The sequence below is a fragment of the Ictidomys tridecemlineatus genome, chromosome 10 (assembly GCF_052094955.1).
Source record: "Ictidomys tridecemlineatus isolate mIctTri1 chromosome 10, mIctTri1.hap1, whole genome shotgun sequence".
Taxonomy (NCBI): Eukaryota; Metazoa; Chordata; class Mammalia; order Rodentia; family Sciuridae; genus Ictidomys; species Ictidomys tridecemlineatus.
Window position 1 is genome coordinate 92,874,094 of NC_135486.1, and position 21,278 is coordinate 92,895,371.

The 21,278-nt window shown below is 32.7% G+C and overlaps 1 protein-coding gene across 7 annotated transcripts in view; it reads right to left on the minus strand.

The window, feature by feature from the left end:
* Zeb1 (zinc finger E-box binding homeobox 1) overlaps positions 1–21,278 on the minus strand; it is a 160,100-nt gene that overhangs the window by 36,417 nt on the left and 102,405 nt on the right. For all 7 annotated transcript variants that reach the window (XM_005330809.5, XM_005330808.5, XM_005330807.5 and 4 more), the window contains exon 2: positions 20,795–20,995. In XM_005330809.5, the coding sequence (XP_005330866.2) occupies positions 20,795–20,995 (201 nt within the window). The remainder of the gene's footprint in view (positions 1–20,794; positions 20,996–21,278) is intronic.

Consider the following 21,278-nt stretch of genomic DNA (forward strand, 5'->3'; position numbering starts at 1 on the left):
TAAAAACTAGTGATACAGAAAAAGCATCCAGAAATCTCATCTATTCATAATGAAAACTCAGCAAAATAGGAATAGCTGGGAACATACTAAATTTGATAAAGAGCATCTATAAAATAGTTAACATTATTCTTGTTTTAAATTTTATTTTATTGATTCTTCTTAGTTATACCCAACAGTAGAATCTATGTTGATAAAATTATATAAGCACGGGATATATCTTCTAATCAGGACCTCATTCTTGTGGATAGGCACAGTGGTGAGGATCTCTTAGCTTATTTTCATATGTGTACATAGAAAAATTATGTTAAGATTCTTTCTACTTTCTTTCCTATTCCTTTACCCTTCCCTTCCTTTTGTTCCCTTTTATCTAATCTACTGAAATTCTCTTCTTGCCCTTCCCCAGTTAACATTATTCTTAAAGGTGAAAGAGTAAATGCTTTTACTCAATATTGGGGTAAAAGGCAAGCATATCCACTGTTACCATTCTTGGCATCCGGCCATGTCAATAAAACTAAATAAAAGGCAGATATATTAGAAAGGAAGAAACAGACTGCCCCTATTTGTAGAGGACAAGATTGTCTACATAGAAAATCACAAGGAAACTACAAGAAACTCCTAGAACCAAATCAACACATAAAAATCAGTCATATTGCTATATATTAGTAAAGAACAACTGGAAACTAAGGAAAAAAACCACAAGTCATTCATAATAGCTCCTTTCCTGAAAAAAGAAATAAGTAGGTGTAATTGCAACAAAATATGAAGATGATCTATATTCTGATACTATAATACACTAAGAAATCAAAGACCTAAAGAAATGTAGAGATATAAAGTTCACAAATTGAAATTCTCCTCAACATAATAAATATATGGGTTCTCTTTAAACTTATCTATAGATTTAATGAAATTCAAATCAACATCTCAGTAGGATTAGCTTTAATACAGATGAGATTATTCTAGAATTTACATGGAAAGGCAAAGGAACTATAATATTAAAAACAATTTCATGGAAAAAATAAAGCTGAAGAAATAACATTCCCTAAATTTAAGACTTCTTACATAGAAATCAGGATTATATAGTATTGTCAAAGGGACACAGAGATCAACAGAATAGGACAGAGTCCAGACAAAGACTCACACAAATATGATCAATTAGTTATTAACACAGGTTCAAAGCCCATTCAATTGAGAAAGGGTAATTTTTTCAACGGTGTTGAAACTACTGGGCTTCCACATCAAACAAAGAAAGAAAGAAATTAACCTTACTTCAACCTAACATTAAAAAAAAATTAATACAGCATCAATCATGTGCCTAATTATAAAGAAAACAAAGGAGAAAATCCTAATGATCTGAGTTAAAGAAAGAACTCTTGGATATGATATCAAGAGCATGATCTATAAATTGAAAAAGTGATAATCTGGACTTGAAATTTAAAACTTTGTTCTGGGAAAGCCTAGCTAAAGAGAATGAAGAAAAAGGATAGTTTGGGGAAAAAGTACTTACTACAATTATAAAGGACTATAAAATTTAATGAAGAAACTCAAAAAAATATGCAAAATATGTTAACAGATACTTCACTGAGATGACATATACATCTACATATATAAGTATATACATCTAGATATAGTAAGTAAATGTGAAAATATGTTCAGTTTCACTAGGTATTAGAGAAAGGAAGATTGAAACCATACCTATCATGAAAATCACCTATTAGAATGGTTAAAGCAAAAAATATTGATAAAATCGAATGCTTGTGGGGACCTAGAGAAATTGAATCTCTGATGGAGAATGTGGTACAAATACTCTGGTAAAAGTTTGGCAGTTTCTTAAAACATTAAATATATATTTAACATAAGATGTAACAATTCTACTTCTAGGTTCTTACCCTAGAGAGATAAAAACTTGTGTTTACCCTCACCCAAAAATCTGTACACTAATGTTTATAACAACTTTATTCATTATCTTTATAAACTGGAAATCACCCCCAAATGTTCTTCAACAGCTGAATGGATAAATAAACTGTGGTACAACCATACAATGGAATAGTACTCATCAATAAAAAGGATCAAACTGTTGAGGTATGCAATAATACATCTGACTGATTTTCAAAGGCATGCTGAATGAAGGAGTCAAACACAAAATATTTCACATTGTCTTGATACCATTTTTAAAAATAATTAATTTATTTTAATTAGGTATATATGACAGTAGAATGTATTCTGATTCATCATACACAACTGCAGCTCAACTTTACATTTCTATGGTTGTACACAATGTAGCTTTGCACCATATGTGCAGTCATATGTGTATCTAGGTAATGATGTTCATCTCACCATCTTTCATGCTCCCATATACCATTCCTCCATTTTTCCCATCCCCTCCCCATTATGGATCAGCATCCACTTATCAGAAAGAACATTAGGCCTTTGTTTTGGGGGGTTGGCTTACTTCACTTAGCATGATATTCTTCAACTCTACCCATTTACCTGCAAATGCCATAATTCTATTCTTTTAATGCTGAGTAATATTCCATTGTGTATGTATACTACAGTTACTTTATTCATTCATCTATTGAAGGGCATCTAGGTTGCTTCCACAGTTTAGCTATTGTGAATTGAGCTGCTATAAATATTGATGTGGCTGTGTGACTACAGTATGCTGATTTTAAGTCCTTAGGGTATAACTGATTTTAAGTCCTCTGGGTATAAACCGAGGAGTGGGATAGCTGGGTCAAATGGTGGTTCCATTCCAAGTTTTTAAAGGAGTCTCCATACTGCTTTCCAGATTGGATACCATTTTTAAGATATTCTCCAAAAGAAAAATACTACAGTGACAGAGAACAGATAACAGTTGTGCAGGATTTTGAGTGGAAGAAATATATAACTAAAACGGTATCACACCCCTGAGTTTTTCAATGATGGAACAGTTCATTGCCTTGACTGTAGTGGTTGCTATGTGAATGTGTTTGAGCATGTGTATGTATGTGTGTATATGTTACAAAAGCTTGAAGAACTGTATATCAATAAGAAAGTTGATTTTACTCTATGTTAATTAAAAAGAATTCCTGAATTCTTAACAATAACAAAAAAATTAAAAAATTATGTTTTCTAGAGTAAGGTGCTAATTCTATAAATGGAAATTTAACAGAACTAGAGTGTTTATAGATTTTAAAAACTGTTTTGATATTTTACTCTGTTACTTGAGAGACAAGGTGATAATAATATACAACAATGGATTTATATTTGGAAAAGAAATAAGGAGGCAATAGATAAAAGCAAAGAATTTAGAGTCAATTAAGCATTGGTTAATATTCTGGCTCTACTAAGTCCATAAATCATCTTGGAAGAGTGATATGAACTCTTCTTGTCCTTAGTTTCCACATATTTAAAGCTAATAAATTACTAAATAGGTATGTAGTGAATATTGAAAACGTATAAGAAGTATTTAGCCCAATGAGTATCAGATAGAAAATGTTCAATATTACAGGCATTATAATGGATTTTATGAATATATAGTCATTTTATGAATATATAGTCATTTTACTATCTTTATTATATGTAAGATTTGGAGATCATCATGTCTGCAACATTTTGAACTCAAATTAACTCATTAAACTTTAAGAGCAGGGTACAAGTGGACTGACAGTTATAGTAATCATTTAATTACCTAACTAATCCATTCACCCACTCATTATTATTCTGCTAAGTGCTGAAATACATAATATAAAAAATTTCATCACTAACCTCAAAGAACATAGTTTAAGGGAGAGAGAAAACTGCATTATCATGGGTGCTACAACAGGATGCCAATGAATTGCATGATAATTACCATCTTAATTCAATTGTTAAGAAGGAACTGATTTAACAAACACGGACATTTATTCTTAGTACAACAGTGACAATGAGTAAAATAATCTAAGTAAGTTACATTCATTTTCAATCATTCATGTACTTCCTTTTTTCTGAGCTAGTAGGGAAAAATATCATTTACCCAAAAGACCAACAATGAGTAACCTGCTTGCATATAAGCAGGTTACCTATCTTTACTATTAATTAGTTGCTCAAAATATCATAAGTATCAAACCATCTGCATAACTTATGGTAGTGTAGAGGTTAATGGCATAATTCCCAGACTCAGACCACCTGCTTCAAATCTCAGATCACACTTATTAGCAGTGACTCTATAAATGATCTACTGTCTTTTTTTAATCTTTATTTCCTCATCTATGGGGCTGTCATCTGCCTCATTATGGTATGATGAAAATTAGATTAACTTATGCAAAACACAATTTAGAACATTACTTGGCATATAGTACCCAATATAAGTTATCTATGATTACTATTTTTTGTTTTAATTTTTTTTATTGATTGTTCAAAACATTACAGAGCTCAAGACATATCATCTTTCATACATTCGACTCAATTGAGATTTGAACTCCCCAAATACATAATACAGACTCACTTCTGTTACATACTCACGTTTTCTATGATTACTATTAATATTAGCATGTGGTTTGTGGATTCTGGTGGATTTTATTGTGTGGGGGGTTGTGGTCTACAGAATAATGACTTCCTAAAGACATTCACATTCTAATCCTCCAACTCCATGAAAATCATAGCTTTAATGGTAAAATGGATTTTGTAGATGTGACTAAGGTGATGACCTTTGAGATGGGAAGATTATCCTGGATTATCTAGATGGGCCAATTAATAATATGAACTCTAGAAGTGGAAGAAATGAAAGCAGGAGTGTGGGAGATGATATTAAGAAGTAGGAGTCAGTCTAATATTACAGAGCCTTGACCTGTACTGGTGGCCCTAAAGATGGAGCAAAGGGATCATAAGCCAAGGAATCCAGGTACCCTCTGTAGGCTGGGAATGGCCCTCAGCCAGCAAGGAAATGGGGTCCTCATATACCCAGAAGGATCTGTAATCTGAATGAGCAAGGAAAGGGATCCTTCCTATGAACTTCCAGTAAGGAATGTAACATTCACATAAGATTTTAGCCCACTGAGACCTAAGATGGTTGTAATGTAATACATTTGTTTTATTTAAACAATCAAGTATATGATAATTTGTTATGGTAGCAGTAGAAAACTAATGTAAGTGCTTAAATATTTTTAGAGAAGGAAGAAGAATGAAGATAATAGCTACAGGGAAAATTGCTATGTAGAGAGTAGAGTTCAGTATTATTTCCTTTTTGTTGCTTTAGTTTTGTCATACAATGAATCTGAAATCTAATTATTACAGGGCTTGAGTCTTGCTAGACGCTATGGTAAATTCAAAAGGAGTACGGACATAGTAACTGCTTGGATGATGTTTCTGTATGTATATATGCTGATAGTATGACCAAACTACTTTCCTATTGATGTTTCTAAATATTATATTCAACACGTATATATATTTTCTGTTGGATTAACTAGAAAAAGGAAACAACAGAATACTTTAGAATCCAGAATCATACAGACCTGGATTTAAATCTTGGTTTTCCATGTATTTAGTGTATTATTTTGGCAAGATATTTAACCTTTTTTCTGAGCCTCAGTTTCCTTCTTTAGATATAAAGTGGAGCTAGAAGACACGAAATTGTTATAATAATGAAAAGAAAAAATATTCAGGAAATCAATTACCATTAGGCCTGGATTGGCACACACAAAGTATTATAAATATGTAAATGTTAGTATAACTAATTGCTCATTTATTGTGTCAGCCATTCTAGTCCTCCAGTGGTTTGGCAAACAGTAATGTCTCTCACAATCCAAAGCAAATCTAAAAGAAAAGTCTTAATGAAGGAATAAGCCTAATTTATCTTTGACTCCAATTTCAAGGAGACCAGCTCTGAAATGGTGGGGAAATAAGTTGACACTATCGAATGTGGAGGCAACCCAAAAAAAGTACAAAGGACCTGTTTAAGATCTCGGGGGCTAATTAACAGTCATTTTACTAGAAAGGCTAAGGAATGGTCACAGATTTGAGAATGAGCTTCGGATAGGTTATGTGTTTTCTAAGTTGAGTTATTATGTTTCAATATTTTCTCTTTTGTTATGTTTATTAAAATAATTTTGAAAATTCTTTTTTCAGAAATACTATTAGAACTCAAAAATAAAGAGAATTTTTGCTTCGTTTTGATCAGGATTTAAAAACATGGTTTTAATTTGAACAATTTTAGACTTAGAAGTTACATAAATAGTTCAGAGTTCCTGCATGCTCTTCAACCAGCTTCCTCTATAAGAACATCTCATATAATCAAACTACTATTATGTAACACATGAAATTAATATTATACTATTAACTAATCTACAGACTTATTTAATTTTTGCAAGTTTTTAGACTATAACTGTTATTTTGTTCCTTGGTTCAGAAAGCAATTTAGTATCCTACATTGCATTTAGGATACCATGTCTTGTTTCCATAGTCTATTACCAAAATCTGACAATCTGATCTGTTAGACTTTGACAAGTTGCTTCATTTTTTCCTTGTATCTTATGACTTTGACATTTTTTAAAGATTACTAGGCATGTATTTTGTAACATTCTCAACTTGAATTTCTCTGATGTTTTCTAATGATTAGAGTGAGGCTATACATTTTGAGCAAGAATATACAACTGTGCTCTTGCCAATGTATCACACCAGTGGTATCGAATGTCACTATATTATATTATTGGTGATGTTAACTTTGATTACCTGGTAAATGAGATATGTCTGCCAGGTTTCTTCACACTACTTGTGATGTCTCTCTTTATAATTATCTTGTGGAGAAGTACTTTGAAACATGCCAATGTCCTTTTTCCTCATTAAAACTCCATCCACACATTTTAAGCATCCACTGATAGTTCTTCTCTGAAATAGTTGTTATCATGGTGTTTGTCTAATAGTGAATTTTCATTTCCCTAATTACTCATTAATTTATAATTGGAATCCTACTATAAAGAAGGACTACTCCTTTACCCCATGTATTTAAGAAAATAGGGATGCACTGATATTTATCTTATTCTAGGGTTTATTATCCAATACTATCATCATTTATTTTGTTGCAAATATTGTTCTAGATTTGGCACTGAGAGCTCCTTCACATGATTTATATGACTTTTAATGTGATATAATAATTTTATATTTGTTTGTTTATTTTCACTTAATGTTCCAGCTAATCTTAGATTTTCCCTGTCGCTGGTCTGGAATCAGTCATTTCTCTAAATAAAGATTTGTACCTTTTATTGAAGAATGATATTTAAATCTTAGATCTGGCACTAGGTATACTGACTACTATCAGGTTTGCTGAGAAAGCATGAGATACTAATATGGATGTAACAATTTCAAATTAAAAAAAGAAATAACTCATGTAACAATACTTTTGACTATAAACTATACACACTTTGTTGAAGGTAGCACATTTGATAGGGATTTTTAAAAGGGCAGAGTGCACAACTGAGGTTAAGTATTGTAGGGAGAGCCCTAACTTCTTCATTAGTGTTATTTCTGAGTACTTACATACTCAGAGGTTTGTCATTTTATTTCTGAGTGCTTAGATATTCAGAGGTTTGTAAATATTAGTGCTGTATATTTAGTGCAAATAGAAGTGAATTCTCTTATAAATAGAGTTTTTAAAAAGCCCTCTGGCATAATTTGGCCCAATTTCTTTATTTTACAAATGCAAAGGGGCAATTCAAGACACAGTAGTACAGTAAAGACTAGAAGCCACATGCAGAACTATTCCTACATCACACTCCAACTCTGGCTGAAAAAGATTCCAAAGAGTAAGTTAAACTAAGTCTTAAGAAATAAATACAATTTGGCTCAGTGCTTATTTAGATATTGACTAATATATCTGCACAGATTACTTATAGTATTTTATTATTACCTGTGCCTAAGAAAGCCTTATTTCTATGACATATAAGATCAGAGTCTTAAATTTTTTATGATAACAACTTTTTATTGCTTTGGCATTTTTATAAATATGTAAATTTCTATAGGGTATTAAAACTTCATATAAAGATGTTCAAGTTGCTATTGGGACATTTTAAAAACTCAACAATTTTAAAATACTAAGAAATAGCTAATATATTAAATGATATTTCATTTATCAGATTAGTATTTTGTAGATGTTTTTAAACTGAAAGCATAAGGAGTCTTGAAGACAGTTATCTAAAAAGTTAATATTGCATTTAAAAAGGTTTAACTGACATAAGCTTGAAGTGTTTGGCTGAACCACAAGATCTTATAAGATGAATACAAATATGCTGGAACACTGTCAAATCATATTTTCTTTCCCACGATAAAAATTTAATGTTGATGGTATTTTCAGACAACTGCATTTCAGCACTTAATTATCCTTTTTTTTTGTTGTTTATTTTTGATGGTGAATACATCCTAGCTTAATATCTACAATAAAATTGCTTCTTCCATTGAATCCTTTTAAAGAATGTAATTATAAATTAACATTCAATTGAGATAAGAATATAGTTTTTTAAAGAATAGATCTTTATTACATGACATTTTAAAAGAATATTATATTTTCATATATAATTCAGGCTGTTGATTTACATTATGCTACAGATCTGTGAATATCAGGTCTCTAGCACAGCTGAATATCACTGACCACTTTCTTGTTTATTGTGTCCCCTTTTGCTTACAAATCTTTAGTTAGTTGACACAAGTATTGTGACTTCCTTGAATTCAGCAACATTACAAGGTCTTTGCTTCATTTTCCTTTGCTCTTTTTCCAGTAAGCAGGCAGAAAACCCTTCATTGAGCAACTGGCTTTCTAAACTTCTTTCTGAAAACCGTGCAATTTCTCTGCTTCTCAGCAAAATTTTCTATCTGTTTTTCAATAGTATAAAAATTTTATATTCATGTTTTCTTGAAGTTACAATATGATCAAGACACCGTTTTATTCCATATTGGCTAAGTATATTTATTAAATGCACAAAAAGTAAAGAAAACAAAACAATACAACAGACAGGTTTTGTCAAAGAACAGAACTTGAAAGTAATGGTAAAATACAGTGCAACTTTATTAAGCAGTGGCTGCTTTTCAGAGAAAGCTCCATTTGTAGTAACCCAAGTTCTCTGTTTCTGCTTCAGGATCATGTTAGTTTGACCAAGCATATCCAAACTGAACAAACTTTCAAAGTCAGCTGAAAGAATCATCTTGAGGAGACAAAATCAATTTAAAAATACAAGTTTTCTTATGAAATCTGAAGTCCCATTATCTAACTAAGGTGAATACATGATCAAGAGCAACTTAATGACAACTTATAAGAGGAATTAAAGTAAATTAATAAGAGTGAATAATTTTATTTGTGAATTAAAATTAATTTGCTGAAGACTCTGAATCAGTGCTCTGGCAAGAAGTTTTGGTTGTCTTAGATCAATGAGTGGTGCTACAAAATTTGCTGTGAACTTTTTCACAATAATATTTGAACTCTCATAATGGGAAAGGGTACTTTTTAACAAGGGTAATGCACTGATATTTTACTTTAATCAAAATTGTTTATCAAAGGAACTACAATTTATGTATAATGGTTTGTTCATTTGGCTAGACAAGATAGTTTTAAGCATGGTGTGATATATACAAACTTTTACTATTTTTTTAATTAATTAAGTAAGGTAAAGCCTAGCCTTGTTACTTTACATAGGTTTAGAAACTATATGTAAGTATAGTTTATTTATAAAAGTTAAATATGTGTGTGTATGTGTATCAAGGCAGAAATTAATATGCAATTCAAAATATCTTTTGATTTGGGTATCAAATTTACTATAGGATTTGGTCAAATATGACTTTAAAAAGTATCTTATACACAATAAAAAATTAGAAATTGTTAATACTCACTATACTGGTTTCATTAATTTTATCTATCCATATTTGTAGCATCTTTGTTTCAATCATCACATAATTGTCAATCCTGAGGAGATTTTATTGTATATACCCATTGTATTTATGAAGGTATACACATTTTTAGTCTCATTATTTCTTCCTTCCCATTATACTAATATTCTTTCTTCTATCATTTTCTTTCTGTTTTAAAGTCTTTTTTAAAGCTAAATTTAGGGTAGATTTGCTGGTGACAACCCATGTTAGTATTTCTTAATCTAAAAATGTCAAGATTTCTTAATTCTTTTGGAATATTTTCTCTGGATATAGAATTCTAGATGAACAATTCTTTTATTTCAATATTTTAGAAGTGTGCGATATATGCTGCTGGTCTCCATAGTTTTTTTTATAAAAAATCAATGTCATTCAATTTTTATCTGCCTACAGGTAAAAGTATCTTTTATCATTCTCTAGTTTCATTTCTTTAAGTATTCTCTTTTCAGAAGTTTGACTATAAAATTCAGTCTTCACATGGATTCTTTAATGCTGTTTGGGGAATACATTTATGATTTTTATTAAATTTTAGAAATAATTAGCTATTTCTTTGAATACTTTTTTTCAGTAACATTTTCTCCTCTTTCTGGAATTCTAATGTCATTAATTTTAGATCTGAACAGATTTTAGATTCTGTCCATTTTTTCTCAGTGTATTTTCTATGTTGTTCAGATTAGGTAAATTCTATCATTCTAACTCCAACTTCATTGATTCTTTCATTCTGCTACTGAGTCTATAGACTAAAGTTTTTCTTTTATTTAGTTACTATATTTTTTTAGTTATAAAATCTCCATTTGGTGCTTCTTTATATTTTCTATTTCTTTGCTAAACCTGTCTGTTTCAGTTTCAAGCCATGTTCAGAAGTGCTTGTTGAAATATTTTTACCATAGTTGCTTTAAAATCCTTGTCAGGTAATTCTAACATCAGTGTCACTGTGGTGCTGGTTCACTGTCTTTTTTAATTCAAGTTGGAATTTCCTAGTTTGTGGAATGAAAAGTAATTTTGAGTCAAACATGGGACATTTTAATTATTATTAAAACAGATGGAGGCACTCCAGAAGACAGTCTTCTGGTCAGGATTTCTCCCATGACACCATTCCAGTGGAAAATGAAGGTGTGTTTCCACTAGTACCAAGTGGTAGTAGAAGTCTAGGATCCTCTATTAGCTTCTGGTCCCCTGCCTGGGAAGAAGCTGCTCATTACTCCAAGAGAGAGGTTAGAGTTCAGGCTTCTCACCAGACTTTTAGCCCAGCTGCAAGGCCCTCATTACTGCTTCCTAAGTGGCTTTCGTTGACACCATGGATGAAAGGCTACTCCATTATCTCTGTGTAGTTCTGAATGCCTTAACTCTCCACCAGTATGCTCTAACACTTGCTCAGCAGGGAAGAGAGGAGATTTCTTATTACCACTATTACCACAAGGAAAAAGTGAAATGGAAGTCTAAGCTTCTTATGTGTCTCCATTGACACTGAAGGAGAAAGGGATGTGGTTGTTACCATTTGGTGGAGATGAAAGTTCCAGCTCTTTAAATGGTCTTGTCCATACCAATGTGTGTGTGTGTGTGTGTGTGTGTGTGTGTGTGTGTGTGTGGTGATCCTCATTTCAGTGAAGATGGAAGTATAAGGCTTCCTACTCAGCCTTTACTGGTGGGGAGGAGAAGAAAAGCTGCAGGGTTTTTCTGTGGTATTTAGCTCTAGTAGAGCAATTATTGTCTAAACTTTTTTGTCTTAGAAGGCTGCCTCCTTCCTGGTCTTTTGGCTAGAGAAAAGTAGGTTTTTCTTGTGGCTTGTTTCTGCATATGTGTACACCTGCTGAGGTTTTCGGGTTGTTGCCTTCTCTAGCACCCTGTCTGATCTATAAGAGATATATAATCTAAAAAAGAAAGAAAAGTGTTGTACAGAGGAAGCTTTTAGGTAGCACATATTTTAAAAGTATATTTACAAAGGACAAAAAGAATGTCATATAACCAAAGATGAATATAGAAATTTAGACAATATAATGACCAGTGTCAGGTAGATAAAAAATAAAAGTGAACTAAAGCTCTCAAAATGCAAAGAAAAGCAATGAAAGGAAGCAAGAAAGGGAAAATATTCTTGAAATTGATAGTATAATTGCTGAAATTTTTTAAAAAAGAACATCCTTCTAAATGGACAAAAATTGAAAGCATTCCCTTTAAAAATTGAAACAAGACAGGGATGCCCTCTTTCACTACTTCTATTCAACACAGTCCTTGAAACTCTAGCCAGACCAGTCAGACAGACAAAAGAAATTAAAGGGCTATGCATAGGAAAAGAAGAACTCATACTATCCCTATTTGCCAATGACATGATTCTACACTTAGAATATCTAAAAAAATCCACTAGAAAACTTCTAGAACTGATAAATGAATTCAGAAAAGTAGCAGGATATAAAACTAATGCTCATAAATCAAACACATTTCTATACATAAGTGATAATTCACTGAAAGAGAAATTAGGAAAACTACTCCCATTCAAAACATCCTCAAAAAAGATAAAATACTTGGGAATCAATCTAACAAAATAGGTGAAAGACCTCTACAATGAAAACTACAAGACATTAAAGAAAGAAATTGAAGAAGACCTTAGAAGATAGAAAGATCTCCCATGCTTTTAGATTGGCCATTTCTGGCCATACTACCAAAACTGTTGTACAGATTTAATACGATTCCTATTAAAATCCCAATAACATTCTTCATAGAAATAGAAAAAGAAATCATGAAATTCATTTGGAAAAATAAGAGGCCTAAAATAGCTAAAGCAATCCATAGCAAGAAAAGTGAAGCAGGAGGCATCATAATATCAGATCTCAAACTATACCACAGAGCCATAGTAACAAAAATGGCATGGTATTGGTGTCAAAATAAACATGTAGACCAATAGTACAAAATAGAAGACACAGAGACAAACCCACATAAATCCAGTTACCTCACACTAGACAAAGGTGCCAAGAAATACATTAGAGAAAAGAAACCCTCTTCAAAAAATGGTGCTGGGGAAACTGGAAATCCATATGTAGCAAAATGAAATTAAAACCCTATCTCTCACCCTTCACAAAACTCAACTCAAGGCAGATCAAGGATCAGAAATTAGATCAGAGACCCTGTACCTAACAGAAGAAAAAGTAGGTCCAAATGGTCATCATGTTGGATTAAGTAAAGCGCAAGATGTAAAATCAAGAATCAATAAGTGGGATGGTATCAAATTAGAAAGATTCTTCTCAGTAAAAAGAAAATGTCTTTATGAACTCATTTGTAGGAGATTTTTTTCAGCATCTAATGTATATCACGAATTAGGGGTAAAAAATACAAGTATCAATAAGATAAAATCCCTAACCTATAGAATTTATTTAATAGAAGAGAATTATTCATAATCAACTAATCATGGAAAAAGCTATGTACATTGATTAGTTTGAAGTATTCACTATGTCTAGCTTATAGAGGAGATAACAGAAAAGGAAGAGAAGGGTAAGTGAGGCTGAGGGAATAGAATATGCAAAGGTTTAGAAGAGTAAAAGGGTATGAACAAGGAGAGTAATGCAAAACCAAACTTAGAAAGACATTACTAATGGCATTATTTGTCATGCAAGAATAGAATTTGGACTCAAATTCAAAGGCAACTAGGAACTACAAGAATTAGTTTTGATCTCTTAAAAAGTATTAAGTTCAAAGAGCAAAAGATAGAACCAAAACCCAGGATCATAAGCCACTGTGCAAAAACACTTGATCTCCTGTCTGATATATTTGAGAAAATAGAAGTCTTTGAAAATAAATACTAATCTGGTTATGATCTTTGAGAAATAGTGGAAACTAGGAGAGATGAGCAAATGTCATTCAATTTGCATATTCTACCTCGGACATCCTTTTGTAAACTATAGATCAGAAATGTTAACTTCCATGCTGAGAATGTTTTCTAGAATAGATTATAAAGGTATTGTTTGTGTATATCTATGCATCAAAACAAGACCAATCCCAAACAAGAGTTGATCACCAGCATCTAGAATAGGTTTATTAAAAGAAAAAAAAAAGTCATAAACTGGTCTCTCATCCATTTTAGACACCATAAAAGTAATGGCTGGAAAAAATTGGCAGCTCTAGTATATCTGGGTATCTGACAAGATCTCCCATATTTATTTTTGAAGACACAGATCACAGAATATTTTAATAAATTTATTTAAAAATTAGTGTATGGAAGAAAGTTTATGCTGCCTTTAGTTCTGTCCTTGGTTCTACTCATAAAATTTCTTTTTTTTCAATTTTTTATTAGTTGCTCAGACAATACAATGATCTTGACATATCATACATTTGATTCAAATGGGGTATGAATTCTCATTTTTCCATGTGACAGGTTCTACTCATAAAATTTCTTGATGACAAGATGGAAACAGGCATGCTAAATGACATAATCAAAATAGGAAAACAGATACAAGTGGGAATGATACTAAAATTAATAAGTGTCTCATCATTATTAGACCCCCTCCAAACTCAATTGTCATGGAATCATCTTAAGCTTTTGTTTTTCTCTCAATCTAGATATGATGCACCAAAAATCCCATTAACTCTATTTTTAAAATATAACCAGAAGTTAACATCTTCTTACTGTCTTTACTGCCTCTATCCTGGTCCAAGCTACCACCCTAGATTAACAAAAGTCTTGATAGTCTTCCTGCTTCTACCCTTCCTTCTAGTTTGTTCTCAACAGAGCAGTCAATTATACTTCTAAAATAAAAATCTCATCATATCATTTTATTCAAATTCTTCTGATGTAGAAGGGTTTTGAACAGCTTATAAGACCTTTAGATATCCTGGCATTTCATTACCTCTCTAGCCTCATTTCTACTACAATCTCTTCATTATTCACTTTGCTGATGAGCCTCCTAAAAGTTCTTCTTATATTAGATTAAAAATCACAGTAATGTCAATGTTGTTATCTGAATACTCCTGACACAAAGTGATAAGAATATATAAATACTGTGTTATTTAACCTCAGACTAATCATGAGAAAATAATCAGACAAATACAAATTGAAGACTGTTCTACACAATACCTGACCAATCCTTCTGAACATTGTCATTTTGGATCTCAATATTCATTTCCCTTTCCAAATTTGGGGAGATTTCTGTCATTATTTTTTAGATAAGTCTTCTACCCTTTTTCTCTGATCCCTCTAGAATTCCTGTAACAGGCATATGGTTCACCTAATGGTGTCCCAGACGTCCTGTAGGCTTTCTTAACTCTTTTTTCCTCCTTTGAATGAAAAATGTCAAATGGTACATCTTCAAGTTTACTAATTCTTCCTTTTTGCTTAATTAAGGTTACTATGGAAGTCCTCTGTTGAATTTTGCACTTCATAAACTATAAATTCTTTAGCTCTAGATTTTTTAAATGGTTTCAGTTTTTTTGTTGTTATTGTTTTTTGTTTTTGTGGAACTTCTAGTTTTGTTCATGTACTGTTTCCTGATTTCATTTAGTCATGGAGCTCACTGACTTCTATAAGATGATCATTTTGAATCCTTTGTCAGGTAATTTATAGGTTGTCATTTCTTTGGTGTTAGTAACTGAGGCTTCTTTTTGTTCCTTTGATGATGTCATTTTTCTTTGGGTCTTAATATTTCTAGGTTGTTTCCATTTCTGTCTTGGTATTTAAAGAAAAAAAATCACTTTCTTCAGTTTTTAATGAGTTTTAGAGACAAAGTTTGTCCTAATTTGTTCTTGTTGATATAACAACGTATCTGAGAGTGTATAACTTTTTTATCTTTTCTCTACATTTTTTATTGGTGCATTGTAGTTATACACAATGGTGGGATTCATTGTTACGTATTCATAAATGTACGAAATGTAACAGTATAATTTGGTCATTTTCATTCCCCTTCCCACCTGATCCTTTTCTTCTACTTGGTTTCCTGATCTCTCTTTGTTTTAATAAGACCCACCCCCTCCCTTTCTTTTCCTTTTTCCTCTCTAACTTCCACATATAAGAGAAAACATACAACCCTGACTTTCTGAGTTTGCTTATTTCATTTAATATAACGTTCTCAAGTGATACTGGATATTTTTAAAGGGAAGAAATTTATTTCTCAGTTTTAGAGCTTGGAAAGTCTTCTGTGAACTTATGCCAGCAAGTTTGGTGTCTTGTGAGGACACAGTTTCTGCTTACAAGGTGACATCTTTTTGCTACATCCTCCAGAGGGGATAAATGTTATACCCTCATAAAATAAAAGGGATGGAAAGAAAAAAGTGTTACTTTCTTTGATTCCCTATGGAAGAGCTGTAGTCCCATTCATGAAGGCTCTGCTCTCATGATTAATCATCTTTTAGAGAGCCCCCTCTTAATACTGTTACATTGAGGATTAAGTTTTGACATAATTTTTTAGAGGGGACATAAACATTCAGACCATAATAAAGACCTTAACCAAGGAATCTGGTTAGAAATTGTTGGAGGTCTCTCAGAACTTTTCTGTGGTTACACAAGTTGTACTCTATTCCCTCTTAAGATTGTGTGTCTTTTTTTTTTTTTTTGATCCTGCAAAGCCAGATCTGGTGCTGAAAAGTGTGCCACTGATTTTCCATAAGGCAATGCCCTAAAGGAGTCAGGGTTGTGGGCCTTCTCCAAAAATCAGCAGAATTGAGCTGGCTGCTAAGATCTATTCCTGCTTTTTTAGATCCCTGTTTGTTTGTGGGAGCTCAGAGCTGGTCAAATATAGAAATACATGTGGTGTAGCCCATGAAATGCATGCAGGGTGTTGGGGCAAACATAGCTGGTTGGGGATGTTCAGAGGTGAATTTTTCTGTGAAGTCAATAAGTGAGTCCCTTGGTGGAGTCCACTAACAGGTTAGCAAGATCTGAGCTGGCTGAGCAACACATGCTGGTTGGTATGTACTCTTTCCCCTTCTCCCTGTTTCTAGCTATACCAAACTTTGTCATGCTGATCCTCTCAGTGTCCTGGGTTAACCTAGTACTCACTTTGATCTCTTTTTTCCCTGAGGGAGAAATCTCTGGCCAATGGGCCCCTCTTTGTAACTGAGCTGTGCCACTTCTGGGGAGGTGTGATGTAGGTAAATGTGAAACTGCTCTTCTTAATCTCTTCAAGGTATCTATTCCTGATATATTTTTTGCTGCTCCAAGATGCTGGATTTTTTTAACAAGACTCTAAAGCTCCACTGTGAAGAGGTATTCTTGTAAGTAGTTGCCAAAATTGATGTTCTGTGGAGGAATGAGGAATGGAACCTTCTATTCTGCCATCTTGTTCATACCACTTTCCTATTTACCCCCTTGATATTTTGGGGCTCTTTAGTCTGGTGTACTTCAACAATTCTGAAAAAAACTTAGCCACTATTTCTTCAGATGTTATTGCTACCCTCTTCTATATTCACCTGGAATTAAGATATATATTGGACTTTCATGTCTCTTAACCTGTTTTCATATTTTTTATGACTATCTATGTTTCACTTTGTGAATTTTTTCCTACTTTCCAATTTCTAACTTCTTTAACTATTTATCTTGCTGATAAATTCATCCTCTGAATTTTGAATACTTATTACTCTGTTTTCAGTTTTATGAATTCCATTAGGTTATTCTCATCTAGTTTTATTATAAAATGGTATTACAGAAGCTAATTTCAAGGTTGTCTTTTTCTTTAAACATGATAGAACATTCATTTATAATCTGAATCATAACAACTCTAGTAATTAAAATTTTTATAGATAAGTTCCTCTTGTTTATTATCTTTCACTCATGTTGCCATCTGCTTGCCAAATTATTTGAGACTTCTGTAGTGCTAGGGTAAAGATATATTTCTCCAAAAGACTTATGTTCCCTTCTGCTTAGTGCCTATGAGTATTTGCAACAGTTGCACTTTAATTTCAAATATGGCTTGAGATTTATTAGGTTTTTTAGCAATGTGAACTGGGCATTCAACAATACAAGACAACTTGTGGTTCCTACTTCTCAGAGACAATCTTTAACTTCCCAATACCCAGCTAAGGCAATTTGGCTGACTTTTGAAGATGGAAGGGATGGCAGATGGTTTGCTTTTAGTTCATTCTTATATTCAAGATATAATCCATCCTGCTTTAGTTTAGATCTGAAATGTCCCCCAAAAGTTCATGTGGCCAACTGGTAGCAATATTAAGAGGTAGTGAAAGCTTTAGGAGGTGGGGCCTAGTTGGAGGAAGCAGATCACTGGGGATATGTCCTTGAAGAGGGTATCCTGGCCCCTCCCCTCTCTGCTTTCTGACTGCCAGGAGATGAGTACCTTGGCTCCATCACACACTGTTATGTTTTGCCTTGCCACAGGCCCAGAAACAAAGGAGCCAAGGAACCAGAAAGTAAATCTTAGAAACTGTAAGCTGAAATAAATCTTTTTTATTCTTTAAATTGATTTGCCTCAGATATTTTGTCACAAAAATGGGAAATTAACTAACATGCATACTAGGGGAAGAGCTGGTATTAGTGGTCTCAGTTTTTTTACCCCCCTCAGAGAGACTTAAAAAACTATATCTTATATAATCCTGGTTTAGCAATCTGCTCAAGGATAAAAACAAAAAAAAGTCTTCTATGATCTGCTCTACTTACATCTGTAGGTTCCTATCTTCCCTTAAGTTTTTTATATATTAATGTCCTATTAGCTACTTAGCTCTTTAAACCATTAGGATTTATTTATTTTTTATTCTTTAAAATAAAGCATCATTAGTTGTTTTCAGTGGGAGAGTTACTCCAAAAAATCTATCCCAACATATTTTAAGAAACAGAACCTCTTCACTGATTTTTGTTCATCTTTCTTTATCCCTTAATCTATGTCATTCTCTGTATTTCCTTCTTTCCAGACAGATAATTTTCTTCTAGCTTCCATATTAAGACTTTGGATCAAGTACACAGATTTGGACCCACAGATAGGAAATATAAGGAACACCTGCTGAAAATGTTTTGAATTTAATATTAAAGTTTAACTAATTGCTCTACCATTATCTGGCCATCACAGTAAGTAAGCAAGTTGATTTCTCTGGTTTCTGCTTTCCAGAAACCTAGGACTTAAATCAATCTTTTCCCTATAATACTTTCTATATAGAATCAACCAATTCTACCTCCTACATTTTTTAAAATACCTCCCTTCTATTTCCATTTCAGAGGTCCTGGATTTGGTTCAGGAACTACTACCTCTTCCTGAAATACTAATGCATCTTTATTGAAGGTGCGCACTGGCCTTAGGCTCACTACCCCCTGAAGGTTGTTTTTTTTAATCCCATATTGCTCTAGACTTACTTCTAAATTTCATATCAGTGTTGTTCTTCTTATAGTTTTCATGATAAAGTTCAAATTCCTTGATTTAGTACACAAGCACTTTATATTCCTTCCCTTGTTTACTTTTCTGATTTCATTTTCCGTGAATACTCCTTGCTGAAGCCCTGTGACTTCATGCTTGTTGCTTCTTCTGCTTGAAGCACCTTTGTGTTCTTTCTCCTTTTGTCTAATTAACCTCTTTTAGGTCTTTAGAAATCAAGACCAGCACTGTTTTACTCAAAAATTCCTCAGGCTTGGTGAGGTGGCACACTCCTATAATGCCAGTGACTTGGGAGGCTGAGGCAGGAGGATGAAGACTTCAAAGCCAGCCTCAGCAAAAGCAAGGGGCTAAGCAACTCAGTGAGACCCTGTATCTAAATAAATAAAATACAAAATAGGTGGATCAGTGGCCAAGTGCTCCTAGTAACCCCCAAATTAAAATTATTATAAAATGTTTTCAAAATTTAAGTTGAGCATTTTTCTTAGGCAAGTGTATTTTTAGGGAACAGAATTTAAAAGTGTCCATCTCCATTGCAGGCCAGCTCCTGGTTTTAAGATGCGTTAGTATTTTCTCTAGGACTTCTACCCTTTCTGATTCAGATGTTTCTCCTTAATGCTGTAAGATTTGCCATGCTGTAGAAATCTTAATTTCTGCTACCCTGTGCCTCCTATTTGGACTTTTTTCTAAGCTTCTTTATTTCATTATCCAGATTCTCTGACCTGCATATTGACCTCTTTCCCTAGATTTTTTTTAGCTTACTTTTGATATCCTATCTCGATGACCTCCTTAAACTTGACTCTTACTAGGCAGCTTCTTCTTTTACTGACCGTAGATTTGACCTCTTATAATTTACTTTAATGATGCCCTTTTTTCTGATTCTCAATATCTTAATTCACAATACCTACCATTTCTACTTCCTTTTAAAAATAACACTAATGCTTAAATCTTGGCAATCAGGCTAAATAACTGAACTAGTTTACCAGGAAAAGTAGAAATGAGGACTATTAGAGCTAGAATAAAAGACTAAAGTCCAATTTCTCCTTTTGATAGATGAAGTAGAAGATTAAACATTCAATGTTTAAAAAGGCAATAAGCAGAGGGTCTCCTTACTTTCATTTCTCCTTTCACTAAACCATGCTTTACCTAAGTAAAAATTTTCCTTTAGTGAAAAAATTAAACCAAGAAAAAAAAGACCCAACTTGCTTATAGGATTCTAATATTTGTGTATGTAGAAAGGCTTACAAATGCTAAAAATACTTCCATGATTTATCTGTTTGGGATTTTTTGGTATATTTTTTTATAATTTTTACTATACCAAATAAACTAATGTTTCTATGTATATTCTTCATGGGGGGAGGTCACAATGTGAAATTAAAGGTAGGTTCAATTATATCAACAAGCTTGATTATAGTTAGAAAAATTTACTAAATTCAATATATTGTGTCATTGTAAATATGGCCAAAACAACTTTATTATTCTGTTTTAAACAAGCAAAACACTCAATATTGTTAGATATACAAGAAAGTTTTCTGTTCATCTGAACCTTTTTATCCAATTTATCTTTTGGTTAATATATACTTTTAAAAATAAAGTAGAATACAGGCTAATAGAATACTGTAGAAAGTTTGGCTCACCATCATCTTCCCAGCAGCTCTTAGCACTCCCTTCTCTTTCACTGCTCCCTGGTAATACTGTCTGGTCTGTTGGCAGGTCATCTTCTGGCACACCTCCTTCACAATCGGCTGCATCTGTAACACTTTCTTCTTCCACAATATGGAGTTTGTCCTCATCATCTGAATCTGAATTTGTTTCTACCACAGTATTATAATTTGTAACTGTAATACAAACAAGAAATGAATAATCAAAACTTACTAGTGTTATAAAAATCATTTTCACACCTCAGAAAAGTAGAAATTATAAATGATATTTTAGGCTGTCTGTAACTCAATAATACTTTCTTTTAGACCACAATGCACAAACAACTAATTTTACAACACACACACACCTACAGCATTTACTCTATACTAGATAACCAAAATGATAAATAGCAGCAGCTATACTTACTAAACACCAACTATACACACAGATTCTTTATACATCTTAATTCATTTAATTCTT